This window comes from Haematobia irritans, chromosome 4 (genome assembly GCF_050003625.1).
Source record: "Haematobia irritans isolate KBUSLIRL chromosome 4, ASM5000362v1, whole genome shotgun sequence".
Taxonomy (NCBI): domain Eukaryota; kingdom Metazoa; phylum Arthropoda; class Insecta; order Diptera; family Muscidae; genus Haematobia; species Haematobia irritans.
Window position 1 is genome coordinate 2,561,619 of NC_134400.1, and position 14,572 is coordinate 2,576,190.

At 33.7% G+C, this 14,572-nt stretch overlaps 7 protein-coding genes across 8 annotated transcripts; 3 read left to right on the plus strand and 4 right to left on the minus strand.

Annotated features, from left to right (window-relative positions):
• Window positions 1-187: 187 nt before the first annotated feature.
• Window positions 188-1,905, minus strand: LOC142234144 (vacuolar protein-sorting-associated protein 36-like). The gene is made up of 3 exons (XM_075305226.1): window positions 1,564-1,905; window positions 771-1,499; window positions 188-703 (listed from the first exon to the last, which is right to left on the minus strand). Exons 1-3 carry the CDS (start codon window positions 1,657-1,659, stop codon window positions 311-313), a joined length of 1,218 nt encoding a protein of 405 aa, XP_075161341.1. The 5' UTR covers window positions 1,660-1,905; the 3' UTR covers window positions 188-310.
• A 903-nt stretch (window positions 1,906-2,808) lies between these two features.
• Window positions 2,809-6,967, plus strand: LOC142233588 (liprin-beta-1-like). 2 transcript variants are annotated; one of them, XM_075304547.1, is made up of 3 exons: window positions 2,809-3,280; window positions 3,341-3,636; window positions 6,838-6,967. In XM_075304547.1, exons 1-2 carry the CDS (start codon window positions 3,113-3,115, stop codon window positions 3,608-3,610), a joined length of 438 nt encoding a protein of 145 aa, XP_075160662.1. In that variant the 5' UTR covers window positions 2,809-3,112; the 3' UTR covers window positions 3,611-3,636; window positions 6,838-6,967. The 2 variants fall into 2 exon arrangements, with proteins under 2 accessions (XP_075160662.1, XP_075160663.1); XM_075304548.1 differs by having other exon boundaries at window positions 6,386-6,935.
• LOC142233536 (uncharacterized) lies at window positions 3,620-4,786 on the minus strand. Its single transcript, XM_075304496.1, has 3 exons — window positions 4,762-4,786; window positions 4,065-4,157; window positions 3,620-3,903 (listed from the first exon to the last, which is right to left on the minus strand). The coding sequence occupies exons 1-3, from the start codon at window positions 4,784-4,786 to the stop codon at window positions 3,620-3,622; spliced, it is 402 nt and encodes a 133-aa protein (XP_075160611.1).
• LOC142233538 (uncharacterized) lies at window positions 4,792-5,892 on the minus strand. The gene is made up of 3 exons (XM_075304500.1): window positions 5,860-5,892; window positions 5,114-5,272; window positions 4,792-5,037 (listed from the first exon to the last, which is right to left on the minus strand). Exons 1-3 carry the CDS (start codon window positions 5,890-5,892, stop codon window positions 4,792-4,794), a joined length of 438 nt encoding a protein of 145 aa, XP_075160615.1.
• A 97-nt stretch (window positions 6,968-7,064) lies between the features above and the next one.
• On the plus strand, window positions 7,065-13,231 carry LOC142233586 (uncharacterized). The gene is made up of 11 exons (XM_075304546.1): window positions 7,065-7,117; window positions 7,173-7,238; window positions 7,294-7,349; window positions 7,411-7,542; window positions 7,597-8,004; window positions 8,066-8,404; window positions 8,460-8,847; window positions 8,956-9,001; window positions 9,258-9,583; window positions 9,642-9,937; window positions 13,102-13,231. The coding sequence occupies exons 3-7, from the start codon at window positions 7,316-7,318 to the stop codon at window positions 8,798-8,800; spliced, it is 1,254 nt and encodes a 417-aa protein (XP_075160661.1). The 5' UTR covers window positions 7,065-7,117; window positions 7,173-7,238; window positions 7,294-7,315; the 3' UTR covers window positions 8,801-8,847; window positions 8,956-9,001; window positions 9,258-9,583; window positions 9,642-9,937; window positions 13,102-13,231.
• LOC142233540 (liprin-beta-1-like) lies at window positions 9,436-9,911 on the plus strand. The gene is made up of 2 exons (XM_075304501.1): window positions 9,436-9,591; window positions 9,642-9,911. Exons 1-2 carry the CDS (start codon window positions 9,436-9,438, stop codon window positions 9,909-9,911), a joined length of 426 nt encoding a protein of 141 aa, XP_075160616.1.
• LOC142233589 (uncharacterized) lies at window positions 9,937-11,468 on the minus strand. Its single transcript, XM_075304549.1, has 4 exons — window positions 11,330-11,468; window positions 10,978-11,253; window positions 10,366-10,458; window positions 9,937-10,204 (listed from the first exon to the last, which is right to left on the minus strand). The coding sequence occupies exons 1-2, from the start codon at window positions 11,459-11,461 to the stop codon at window positions 11,008-11,010; spliced, it is 378 nt and encodes a 125-aa protein (XP_075160664.1). The 5' UTR covers window positions 11,462-11,468; the 3' UTR covers window positions 9,937-10,204; window positions 10,366-10,458; window positions 10,978-11,007.
• Window positions 13,232-14,572: the final 1,341 nt, after the last annotated feature.

Sequence of the window (14,572 nt, forward strand, 5' to 3'; positions counted from 1 at the left end):
GAACCTACGACCCTGTGTATGCAAGTTGAACATGCTAACTATTGCACCACAGTGGCTCCCAATCTTAACTCTTAACCCGTATGGATTGTTTGTTACCTTTTTGTTTTTTGCATTATTGTATACTTACAATGCATGTATGTGTATTATTCATTCGGGCGAATATAACGATATAAAAATTAAAATGCAATTATTATTATTCTAAAAAAAAGTTTATTAAGGAAATAGATCGGTGCAACATAATTTATTGATTACAAAGACTTGAAAGACAGATATACATACATAACAGACCAGATAGCCAAGACAATGGACTTTATGAATCATCCATAATGGGAGGAACCAAGATATAGTTTGGATAGAAGCGTAGGCCTTCCAGAGATTCGTCTCGGCATAATTTGCCCAATCTTTCAGCTGCCAGCAAGCGTTCCTTGGCAAGCAACAATGATATATTACGAGCTTTTGCCAAGTCTTCTACAGCTAATGATGTAGACTCACTAACCAATGTTGCTGTATCTTCGGCTGTTAATTCATCGTCTTGTGAGTCCAATTGCAAGACCATAGCTCCACTGGGAAAAGTTCGTAGTTTCATGGGTCCTTGCATACAACGACATGCTTGGAGCAAATCCTCGGGCGATAAAAGCTCTAAACCCCTAGCCCGATTTACCCGACAATAAATATCTGCCAAAGACATCATTCCTCCCGCCTCCTAGAAATTAATAAAGTAAATGTATACACTCACTTGCGAGAGATAAACAATATATCATCCATCTTACTTCTAAGGGGTCTAGCAACATTGCACACAATTGTTCGGCTAAACTCTTGTAATAGGCTGAATCGCTCGAGTATGCTTCCCTCGTAACTGGATCATCGATACCCAAACTCAATAGATACGATTTGAACCTTACAGTTTCATCGTCGGATATGTCACCTTTTTGGGAGCGAATTTTATCACTTATTACCCTTGAGATTGAGACCATATCTTGAGCCATAGCCATTAAAACTCTAAGATCCTGAAAAGCCAAGGCAATATTTTCGTCTGTTTCCTTTGTCTTCTGTTCGATTGCACGCTCAATTCCTCCTATACCAGTTCGCATACGCAATTTTGTCTCCCTTGCTTCCTTTTCTTGGAGATTATCCGTAGGTCTGCCATTATTTAAAGTTGAAGACGGCGAAGATAACTGAACCTCCCATATCTTCGCTTGCAAAGTTTCGCGCAGTGCATTTGCAAACTCGGCCGTTACACCATGTTTGCCAGAAAGTTTTATGAACGAACTTGTGCTATTGTCCAAAGGGCCAGGTTGTTTATCTATTACAGGCGGACGTAAGTGTAGAATCAATCTAGTCTTCCTACCAAAAACAAAATTACTGGCTTGTTCCTCACTTACAGAGACTATGTATTTCAAATTCAAACACAAGCATATAGCAGCTCGAGCAATTTCTCCAGGACGGCCCCAAAACAATCGATGGGTGGTAAGTACCAGTTCTCCCTCCTCGAATTGTGTCTGTTGAATAGATGTGCGCAAATTGAAATGAGTATGATTCATAAAATGTAAGTGAGCAAATTACCTTCTGGTCACCATCATAAAGCTTGATCTGTGTTTCTTTGCTAACAAAGGACTCACTTTCGTGTAGTCTAGCTTCTATATATTCAAACCTATTCATCCTGTATTTTACTACGATATTATATCAATTTATACAAAATTGTATGGGGATGTACTGGGGACTATCTTATCAAGGAATCAGAAAGTAACACTACAGAAAACACCATAGTCAGGAAGTAAGTTGCAAATTCCTACAATCGTCCCGGAGTCCCGATATTCCAAGATCGTAAAGATGCAATGTAAAATTAAGATCTATGAGCAAAAAATAGAATAGGAAACAACGTTAGCGATAGCACAAACGATAACAATAACAATCGCTGACACCAACAAAATCCGTACAAGAACAGCTGTGTTTAGCAATAATTATAATAAACAAAAGCTCCGTTCGCGTACGTGATTTTTGTTGTTTTTTTTTTATATTTATCAAAAATGTTTTGTTTAAGTCGTTCCCATATTTATGTCGCACTAGCTTGGCGCTGCTCAGTTGAAACCGCGGGACTTGCAGACGAATGTTTAGCGCCTTCATTCTAACCCTACGGATACCAGAATTAGGAAAGTGATTTTAGGGATTAATCAGATAGTCTACGAGCACAAACAGAATACTTGGTTAGAGCAAGAGATGCGCGAAGATATTTAAACGACTGTTTGTTGAGCAACCCGATATTGGTAGAGCAATGGCAAAGTAACCAATGGCATCAACAACCCACAGAATGTGAATGCTACTGTTAAAGCTTCTGGGAATACTCAGAGTTGAGTATGTCGATTCCGGCAGGGAGTTCCCGAAGGAGGTGTGATATCCCCTGCACTATTCAACCTCCACAAATCTTCTATTCCAGCCCTTCCTGTAGTTAAGATAGTTCATATGCTTTTCTTGAAGAATACAATTATTTAATAAGAAAATAATAAAAAAACAATATTTTTCGAATATTTCATAAAAAATTACAATAAAAGATAAAAACACGTTTTTTAATGGTTTCATATGAGTCGCCTCATAGGCTGGTTTTAATATTCTAGTGTTAAACATTTTCCTTGCTAATCTTTCCAGATATTCCAGTCAGAATTTTTTAGAATATCCACCAAAACAAATTGTTACAACAACAAAGGACAACCGGGATTATTAAATGTTGGTCTATTGACTCTACCTGTGAATAATGGTATTTTGACAGAATGTATGGGTAACACTGGTCGGGTTCGACTGATGTCATTGATTGCTACTGTTATCGTTTATCTGCTATCGCTAACATTGTTTTTTCGGTGCCTAGTTGCTTTTTCTGTATTATTGATTGTTAAATTAATTTTTAATATCCAATTACTATTTGGGGAGAATTAATTTCAAATCGCATCACTGCCTTCACCATAAGATCACAGAAACAGCTTTCAATTATGCTGTTTTTGGCTTATTTTCTTTTGTGATTTTGTTTTGGGAAGAGGATACTAAAAATATACTTTCCCTGGACGGACATTCAGCTCGATTTTTCGCACATACTATTTCAGTTATTTTCTTTAAATTAACTATGGACTCCGCCTCTGAAGCCAGTAAAATGCTCGAAGAGGCTCTCTTGCAAATGGATGGCATTATTATGAATTCGAGCAACGGAAGTCCCAATATAATGGAGCGAAGCACAATAAGTAATGCTAATGTACTTTCGACAGCAAAAACATTGGCACTGGCTTTGCAACAGGTAAGTGATTGTTGCATTCTTCACACGTATGTAGAGATTTATAGTTGATTTGCGTATTAGGTGGGTCTTGCTGCTCCTACACCAGATACGGTGACGGCCGTGATCATTGCTAATTGGCTGGATCCCCATATACCGCGTCAAGACAATGATGAACGCATTAGACGCCTACAAAGAGATAAAGAGTCCTTGGCTTTGCAATATCAAATGGTGGCAGATAAACTGTGTGAACAAAGTGATCGCATTATTGAATTGGAAGGGCTTTTGGCGGAAAAAACCCAACAACTAAGTGCCAAAGACGAACTACTACAGCGTCAACTATGCACACGCTAAATGTAAAACTTACCGGAGTGTATATGGTACGTATGGATTTCTAGATTTTTCACCCATTTTTTGATGGCTTCTTATAGCATTTCGCCGAATATTCGCCAGTTTTCTTGCCAAAAATTTTTGTCGCGGCAGATTTTCGAATTCTTTTCTTAATTGTACTTCGACATTGTCGTATGATTTGTTTGCTATTCTTCGTACGTTAAAAAATTCGTAGGTGTTGTCCGATAAGGATGGCTCTTGCTCTACGAGCTCAATGGCTCGAAGCCAAAAATTTTTATTGAAGGCACAGATTGAAGCTATAAAATAAAATAAAATTTTATCAAAAATGTTGTCATAATTTTATTACTATAGAAAATTTTTCCAAAATTTTATCTACCGATTTTTACACGGGTATATAAAATATTGTCGTAATTTTATTTCTATAGAACTAAAATATATATATAACTAAATAACTTACTTGGATCGTTGCAGGGGGAGTAACGCACCTCTTTCTCCACTTGTTCTACCAAATTCTGGAATTCCAACTCCTCCAATTGTCCATCCACAATCACTTAAAAATAAAATTTATAGAAAATTTTGTTAAAATTTTACTTCTATAAAAAATTTTGTCAAAATTTATTCCCATAGAAAATTTTGTTAAAATTTTACTTCTATAGAAAATTTTGTCAAAATTTTACTTCTATAGAAAATTTTGTCAAAATTTTACTTCTATAAAAATTTTGTCAAAATTTTACTTCTATAGAAAATTTTGTCAAAATTTTATTTCTATAGAAAATTTTGTCAAAATTTTACTTCTATAGAAAATTTTGTCAAAATTTTACTTCTATAGAAAATTTTGTCAAAATTTTACTTCTATAGAAAATTTTGTCAAAATTTTATTTCTATAGAAAATTTTTCAAAATTTTATTTCTATAGAAAATTTTGTCAAAATTTTATTTCTATAGAAAATTTTGTCAAAATTTTATTTCTATAGAAAATTTTGTCAAAATTTTATTTCTATAGAAAATTTTGTCAAAATTTTATTTCTATAGAAAATTTTGTCAAAATTTTACTTCCATAGAAAATTTTGTCAAAATTTTACTTCTATAGAAAATTTTGTCAAAATTTTATCTCTATAGAAAATTTTGTCTTTTGTATATAACAAAATTACTTACTTGGCTTTGGATTCTCCTCCTCCATGATCTCTACCTCGACCAAATCCTCCTCAGTGAATTCTTCTCCGCCTCCTTCACAATCATCTCCTCCTCCAATTTCTCATCCATATCCTTCACCGTCATCTCCTCCTCGACGACCTTCTTGTCCTTCTTCTTCTTCTTCTTCTTTTCCGCCTGTTTTTCCACATAAACACATCTTATGTCGGTATATTTGGAAGCTTGTAGGTACAAATTGGCTTCCACCAAAATCTCTTGTAATTGCTTCCTATAATCTTCCTGTGTTCGAAAATAAATAAAAATATATAAATTAAAATATGATAATACAAATCAATAATATTTTAAGTTTACTTACCATCACGTCTACATTTTCAACATTTTCGCAATATCTCAGATGAACTTTTTCCAAATATTTTTGGTACAATTTGTGGAGGACATGGCATGTGTCATCCGTTAATTGTTTAAAAGTTGCCTTATAAAGGGTCATTTCTTTATAAAGGGCCATTTCCTTAGCCTGAAAATAAATGTAAATAAATTAATAAAAACAATTAATAAGAAAACATATAAGTAAGAAAAACATATATATATATATATATATATATATATATATATATATATATATATATATATATAGGAGCTATATCTAAATTTGAACCTATTTCAATAAAATTTGGCACACTTGACTAAACTAATAACTGTACTCCTAGTTCAAAATTTCATTTGGTCAATTTTCATAAATTTGGTCAAATTTATAAATTTTCTACTATTTAATTTTTATCACCTACTCAATAGTATCAATACACTGAAAAAAATATTGTCGTGAGGCCGAATATTTAAATCACCCGATTCCGATTTTGGACAAAAACTTGGTCCAAAATAAAATTTCGTTGTGGCAACGCTGGTGAAGATACGACGAAACTTCGTATGAGACACGAAGTAGCTATCAAACAAAATCGCTATAGGCGGGTCTATGCTTTTTGTTGTATGTGCCAACAATAAACAAAATACGAATGGTGTGTATGTGTGTGTAGCATACTCTTGTAGTTGAGAAAACGAAATAACTTCAAATTATAAAACGAATGGAATTGGAATTCCGATTACATATATTTGTTTTGGTTTGAATTCCGAATACATTCGAATACTTCAAAACATTGTGTGGTGCTTGCCTTACTAGTTTCTATTTGTTTTGGTTTACAATGTTTCACTCGTTTGAGAAATGTACAATGAAGTTACTACTCGATTCGATTTCAACCAAATTTGACACGCATAGCTACAATGCTAATTCTACTCCCAGTGCAAAATGTCAACTAAATCGGAGCAAAATATAAGGTTGGTATTATATAAAAACCTTATTTTTGACCATAGGGGTCTCATTTATTAAATGATCGTACTAAAATTTTCCACAACGTGACCTTCTATGGTATCAATCATACCTGCAAAATAATATACAAATTGGTTCAGATTTAGATATAGGTCCCATATATATGCATCGCTCGATTTTCCCAAATTTGACCATAATACTTTTATTTATTAACCAATGTTACTCAAATTTCAAATTTAGATGTACTAGCCGATCCTATTTAGACTTACATGTAACACTTACATAAATCTATTACCCTATTTGCAGAAATTTGGATTTATTACCCCACAACTAATTGACCGATTTCCTCTTTTTTAATAATGGACTCAATATTAATGGCATACTAACTCTTATGTTGCAAAATAAACTTATAGTTCCTAATATTAGATACGTAATGGTACTTCTAATTTCATTATAAATACCTGTCAATGTTTGGGAAATTAATAACTATTGCTATCTAAGATATTATATTTTTTTGTTAATGGCCCGAGATTTACCTTTTGTTGCAAGAACACACTCCCAGATAGCAGCCGCCGCAAAAGATATAATCGTTACACACCATAGAATGGTGACGGGGGTATAATAAGTTTGTCATTCCGTTTGTAACACATCGAAACATCGATTTTCGACTATTAACATACGGGATCAGTTAAACGACATATCCCATTTCTGGAAAAAGAAGAACAAATTTTAAAAGGTTGTTTTCTATATACATGCAGGTTCGTTATCATGGATAAATTATGCATAGTTTGCCGCAATAGAGATATCCAAGGAAACTTATATCTTCTAAGTGCTTTTGAAAATTTCGAGGAAATATGTGCTGTCCTCAATTTAAATCCCGATGCGCTTCCATCCTACTATAGGATATGCGATAAGCACTTCACTGAAACCACACGAATAAACCGGAAAAAAACGAGGCCGTGTGGTATTCCCACAAAGTATATGGAGCTCAAACTGCCCAACTGGAAATGTCATTTCAGGATGAAGATGTACGTCCATGTAAGTCCCCACTTTCTATATCTTATTTTCCACATTATAATTTTTGTTCCAACAGCAACGTCGTTGGCAGCTCAAACTGCCCAACTGGAAATGTCATTTCAGGATGAAGATGTACGTCCATGTAAGTCCCCACTTTCTATATCTTATTTTCCACATTATAATTTTTGTTCCAACAGCAACGTCCCAAACCGCAAATACATGCCATACCATCCAAATAATGGCTCTAGTTCATGTAGGTCGCATTTTTATCTCACATTTAACATCATATTTCATTACAAGTTTTTTTATCACAGCCACCTCCTCATCACCACAATATCAACTTCCATTGGTGCCATCTAGGCCACCACAATATCAAGACGAAATTTATAGGGAGCTCCAGGTGTATTACAGGGTTGGAAATCGTCATTACATTTTCAACAGACTAGGTAGTATGAAAATAAGTATTTCCAATGTTCACATTCATTTTTGAATTTTTTCAGGTCCACCAGTTTCTATCATTTTACCTCATGCGCCTGAGAGGATACCGCAGGAAGGTATATCTCAGCGGATGAAAGATTTCCTAGCATATTTCTGTTCTTCTTTGGAAGAAACAGAAAAGTTGGTCTCCATTACTTCAGACGAATTGTCATGTAATGCCCGAGGAGGCCCACTAAATTATGCTAGAAAATTACAAGTATATGCCATGCACTCCTTGACAAAAGGATGGTATATTGTTCTCGCATATTTTGTAATTGGCACATCTGCCCAAGGTTTGAATGTGTCCAATTTAAAGCAAGTGCTGCAAGCGGTAGACCAAGCTGGTTTCAAACCTTACTGCTATGTAAGTGACACACTACGTCCTATTGTAGCAGCTTGTAACGAGAGCCAAGTTTTTACATTAAAACGAGGTAGTACTTCTATTGATCATTTATATTTTATAAATTTCGTTAATATTGCTACAATCCGCAGAAAACAATCCATTGTGGAATCGTTTACATGTAATTTGCATTTTGGACATAATTCATGCCATAAATACGTCGCGCAAATACATTATTGAGGAGCTGGTTGAAGACGAAAGCTTTTCGGACCAATTTTTAATGACATTGGGGACACACTCGAAAAGAAGAACTCAATTTTACAATAATAACCATTCAAACTATCTATTTAACAAAATGTTCTTCTCAACAGAATTCGTAAACCATGAGAGACATACTGAGGAGACAAGAGAAATTTTAAATAAATTTCATAATCTTCTCAATTCACATTTTGCTAAATATGAATTTGAAATGGTTAATGCTGAGGACATTGGTACGTACAAGACAATTTTTTAATTTTTTAAACAACTTTTTTTTTTTAATTTTAGAATCAATTGAGGAATTTATCCAATTCTTTTTGAGGTATCCTCAATTTTCCCAAATGGTGGTGGCACTTCGTGGCTTTAAAGAAGCGGCGGAAATAATGATGCGTCGTGGTGTCGACGAACTTAACAGCATAGCCCTCACAACAATACAGCTAGAGCAAATATTTAATGTATGGCGCAGAACAATATACTTTGATACAACTTCATTAAATGTTATATTGTATCAAATTGGGAGACTGTTCTCCCAGTATTACTTAAATGGGAATCCATATGGGATAAATTATTCCCAAATTATTAGAGAACTTGCAAAAGAAATGGAAATTTTAAATATTCCATTGCAATAAAGCCGTATATCGATTGTTATGGAAGCTGAGGCTGAGAAGCTTAATCGGTACGTATAATTGGTCTTAATCTTGTGCTAATTCGGACCTAATCTATATATATAAAATTCAAATTATTCAACCGACCTGTCCTGTTGATCGCAATTCTCTTACAACAGCCAATTTAAGAGCAGTTCCCCGGATTTTAAGAAATCTTTTGTCACGGTAAGTTCTTAAAAATTTTTATACCTTTTTATATCAATGTCTAGTAACAAAGTTTCGTAAACAAAAAATATTGCAAAACATGTTGGTCATTTACAATTATTCGGATTTTAGATTTGAAGTTATGGAAACAAATTAAGTTGTTCAGTTGTTCATTAAGTCAGAAAACAATAGTAAAATGTAAATAGATATATTCAATTAAATTTGCAAATCACAAAACTTTCCATATGATTTTGCATTATTATTTTATCATTTTCAGTCTATCCATAAACTGTGATAATGCTGCATATGGTTGTACATTGGTTCTCAAACTTGATGCTCTCAATTCTCATTTGGAAGAGTGAGAACATAACCCAAAAAAACCATTGCCATGCGAAAAAGGATGTGGTTTTGTTATACCAAAAGACGAACTTAAGGATCATGTCATAAGAATCATAATGATATTGACACAACAACAAAAAATGGTCGAATTTAAAACGAAAATCGCTGATCAAAATCTAACAATAAACGAGTTGAAGCGAGAATTACAACTGTTTAAGGACTTTATGCGTGCCATGCGTGTATCTAATCCAGCAATGTTCACAGGTATGATTGTTGCATTCTTCACACGTATGTAGAGATTTATAGTTGATTTGCGTATTAGGTGGGTCTTGCTGCTCCTACACCAGATACGGTGACGGCCGTGATCATTGCTAATTGGCTGGATCCCCATATACCGCGTCAAGACAATGATGAACGCATTAGACGCCTACAAAGAGATAAAGAGTCCTTGGCTTTGCAATATCAAATGGTGGCAGATAAACTGTGTGAACAAAGTGATCGCATTATTGAATTGGAAGGGCTTTTGGCGGAAAAAACCCAACAACTAAGTGCCAAAGACGAACTACTACAGCGTCAACTATGCACACGCTAAATGTAAAACTTACCGGAGTGTATATGGTACGTATGGATTTCTAGATTTTTCACCCATTTTTTGATGGCTTCTTATAGCATTTCGCCGAATATTCGCCAGTTTTCTTGCCAAAAATTTTTGTCGCGGCAGATTTTCGAATTCTTTTCTTAATTGTACTTCGACATTGTCGTATGATTTGTTTGCTATTCTTCGTACGTTAAAAAATTCGTAGGTGTTGTCCGATAAGGATGGCTCTTGCTCTACGAGCTCAATGGCTCGAAGCCAAAAATTTTTATTGAAGGCACAGATTGAAGCTATAAAATAAAATAAAATTTTATCAAAAATTTTGTCATAATTTTATTACTATAGAAAATTTTTCCAAAATTTTATCTACCGATTTTTACACGGGTATATAAAATATTGTCGTAATTTTATTTCTATAGAACTAAAATATATATATAACTAAATAACTTACTTGGATCGTTGCAGGGGGAGTAACGCACCTCTTTCTCCACTTGTTCTACCAAATTCTGGAATTCCAACTCCTCCAATTGTCCATCCACAATCACTTAGAAATAAAATTTATAGAAAATTTTGTTAAAATTTTACTTCTATAAAAAATTTTGTCAAAATTTATTCCCATAGAAAATTTTGTTAAAATTTTACTTCTATAGAAAATTTTGTCAAAATTTTACTTCTATAGAAAATTTTGTCAAAATTTTACTTCTATAGAAAATTTTGTCAAAATTTTACTTCTATAGAAAATTTTGTCAAAATTTTACTTCTATAGAAAATTTTGTCAAAATTTTACTTCTATAGAAAATTTTGTCAAAATTTTATTTCTATAGAAAATTTTGTCAAAATTTTATTTCTATAGAAAATTTTGTCAAAATTTTATTTCTATAGAAAATTTTGTCAAAATTTTATTTCTATAGAAAATTTTGTCAAAATTTTATTTCTATAGAAAATTTTGTCAAAATTTTACTTCTATAGAAAATTTTGTCAAAATTTTACTTCTATAGAAAATTTTGTCAAAATTTTATCTCTATAGAAAATTTTGTCTTTTGTATATAACAAAATTACTTACTTGGCTTTGGATTCTCCTCCTCCATGATCTCTACCTCGACCAAATCCTCCTCCGTGAATTCTTCTCCGCCTCCTTCACAATCATCTCCTCCTCCAATTTCTCATCCATATCCTTCACCGTCATCTCCTCCTCGACGACCTTCTTGTCCTTCTTCTTCTTCTTCTTCTTTTCCGCCTGTTTTTCCACATAAACACATCTTATGTCGGTATATTTGGAAGCTTGTAGGTACAAATTGGCTTCCACCAAAATCTCTTGTAATTGCTTCCTATAATCTTCCTGTGTTCGAAAATAAATAAAAATATATAAATTAAAATATGATAATACAAATCAATAATATTTTAAGTTTACTTACCATCACGTCTACATTTTCAACATTTTCGCAATATCTCAGATGAACTTTTTCCAAATATTTTTGGTACAATTTGTGGAGGACATGGCATGTGTCATCCGTTAATTGTTTAAAAGTTGCCTTATAAAGGGTCATTTCTTTATAAAGGGCCATTTCCTTAGCCTGAAAATAAATGTAAATAAATTAATAAAAACAATTAATAAGAAAACATATAAGTAAGAAAAACATATATATATATATATATATATATATATATATATATATATATATATATATATATATATATATATATATATATATATATATATATATATATATATATATATATAGGAGCTATATCTAAATTTGAACCTATTTCAATAAAATTTGGCACACTTGACTAAACTAATAACTGTACTCCTAGTTCAAAATTTCATTTGGTCAATTTTCATAAATTTGGTCAAATTTATAAATTTTCTACTATTTAATTTTTATCACCTACTCAATAGTATCAATACACTGAAAAAAATATTGTCGTGAGGCCGAATATTTAAATCACCCGATTCCGATTTTGGACAAAAACTTGGTCCAAAATAAAATTTCGTTGTGGCAACGCTGGTGAAGATACGACGAAACTTCGTATGAGACACGAAGTAGCTATCAAACAAAATCGCTATAGGCGGGTCTATGCTTTTTGTTGTATGTGCCAACAATAAACAAAATACGAATGGTGTGTATGTGTGTGTAGCATACTCTTGTAGTTGAGAAAACGAAATAACTTCAAATTATAAAACGAATGGAATTGGAATTCCGATTACATATATTTGTTTTGGTTTGAATTCCGAATACATTCGAATACTTCCAAACATTGTGTGGTGCTTGCCTTACTAGTTTCTATTTGTTTTGGTTTACAATGTTTCACTCGTTTGAGAAATGTACAATGAAGTTACTACTCGATTCGATTTCAACCAAATTTGACACGCATAGCTACAATGCTAATTCTACTCCCAGTGCAAAATGTCAACTAAATCGGAGCAAAATATAAGGTTGGTATTATATAAAAACCTTATTTTTGACCATAGGGGTCTCATTTATTAAATGATCGTACTAAAATTTTCCACAACGTGACCTTCTATGGTATCAATCATACCTGCAAAATAATATACAAATTGGTTCAGATTTAGATATAGGTCCCATATATATGCATCGCTCGATTTTCCCAAATTTGACCATAATACTTTTATTTATTAACCAATGTTACTCAAATTTCAAATTTAGATGTACTAGCCGATCCTATTTAGACTTACATGTAACACTTACATAAATCTATTACCCTATTTGCAGAAATTTGGATTTATTACCCCACAACTAATTGACCGATTTCCTCTTTTTTAATAATGGACTCAATATTAATGGCATACTATCTCTTATGTTGCAAAATAAACTTATAGTTCCTAATATTAGATACGTAATGGTACTTCTAATTTCATTATAAATACCTGTCAATGTTTGGGAAATTAATAACTATTGCTATCTAAGATATTATATTTTTTTGTTAATGGCCCGAGATTTACCTTTTGTTGCAAGAACACACTCCCAGATAGCAGCCGCCGCAAAAGATATAATCGTTACACACCATAGAATGGTGACGGGGGTATAATAAGTTTGTCATTCCGTTTGTAACACATCGAAACATCGATTTTCGACTATTAACATACGGGATCAGTTAAACGACATATCCCATTTCTGGAAAAAGAAGAACAAATTTTAAAAGGTTGTTTTCTATATACATGCAGGTTCGTTATCATGGATAAATTATGCATAGTTTGCCGCAATAGAGATATCCAAGGAAACTTATATCTTCTAAGTGCTTTTGAAAATTTCGAGGAAATATGTGCTGTCCTCAATTTAAATCCCGATGCGCTTCCATCCTACTATAGGATATGCGATAAGCACTTCACTGAAACCACACGAATAAACCGGAAAAAAACGAGGCCGTGTGGTATTCCCACAAAGTATATGGAGCTCAAACTGCCCAACTGGAAATGTCATTTCAGGATGAAGATGTACGTCCATGTAAGTCCCCACTTTCTATATCTTATTTTCCACATTATAATTTTTGTTCCAACAGCAACGTCGTCGGCAGCTCAAACTGCCCAACTGGAAATGTCATTTCAGGATGAAGATGTACGTCCATGTAAGTCCCCACTTTCTATATCTTATTTTCCACATTATAATTTTTGTTCCAACAGCAACGTCCCAAACCGCAAATACATGCCAAATGGTAGTACCATACCATCCAAATAATGGCTCTAGTTCATGTAGGTCGCATTTTTATCTCACATTTAACATCATATTTCATTACAAGTTTTTTTATCACAGCCACCTCCTCATCACCACAATATCAACTTCCATTGGTGCCATCTAGGCCACCACAATATCAAGACGAAATTTATAGGGAGCTCCAGGTGTATTACAGGGTTGGAAATCGTCATTACATTTTCAACAGACTAGGTAGTATGAAAATAAGTAAAGGGTGATTTGTTAAGAGCTTGATAACTTTTTTTTAAAAAAAAACGCATAAAATTTGCAAAATCTCATCGGTTCTTTATTTGAAACGTTACATTGGTCCATGACATTTACTTTTTGAAGATAATTTCATTTAAATGTTGACCGCGGCTGCGTCTTAGGTGGTCCATTCGGAAAGTCCAATTTTGGGCAACTTTTTCGAGCATTTCGGCCGGAATAGCCCGAATTTCTTCGGAAATGTTGTCTTCCAAAGCTGGAATAGTTGCTGGCTTATTTCTGTAGACTTTAGACTTGACGTAGCCCCACAAAAAATAGTCTAAAGGCGTCAAATCGCATGATCTTGGTGGCCAACTTACCGGTCCATTTCTTGAGATGAATTGTTCTCCGAAGTTTTCCCTCAAAATGGCCATAGAATCGCGAGCTGTGTGGCATGTAGCGCCATCTTGTTGAAACCACATGTCAACCAAGTTCAGTTCTTCCATTTTTGGCAACAAAAAGTTTGTTAGCATCGAACGATAGCGATCGCCATTCACCGTAACGTTGCGTCCAACAGCATCATTGAAAAAATACGGTCCAATGATTCCACCAGCGTACAAACCACACCAAACAGTGCATTTTTCGGGATGCATGGGCAGTTCTTGAACGGCTTCTGGTTGCTCTTCACTCCAAATGCGGCAATTTTGCTTATTTACGTAGCCATTCAACCAGAAATGAGCCTCATCGCTGAACAAAATTTGT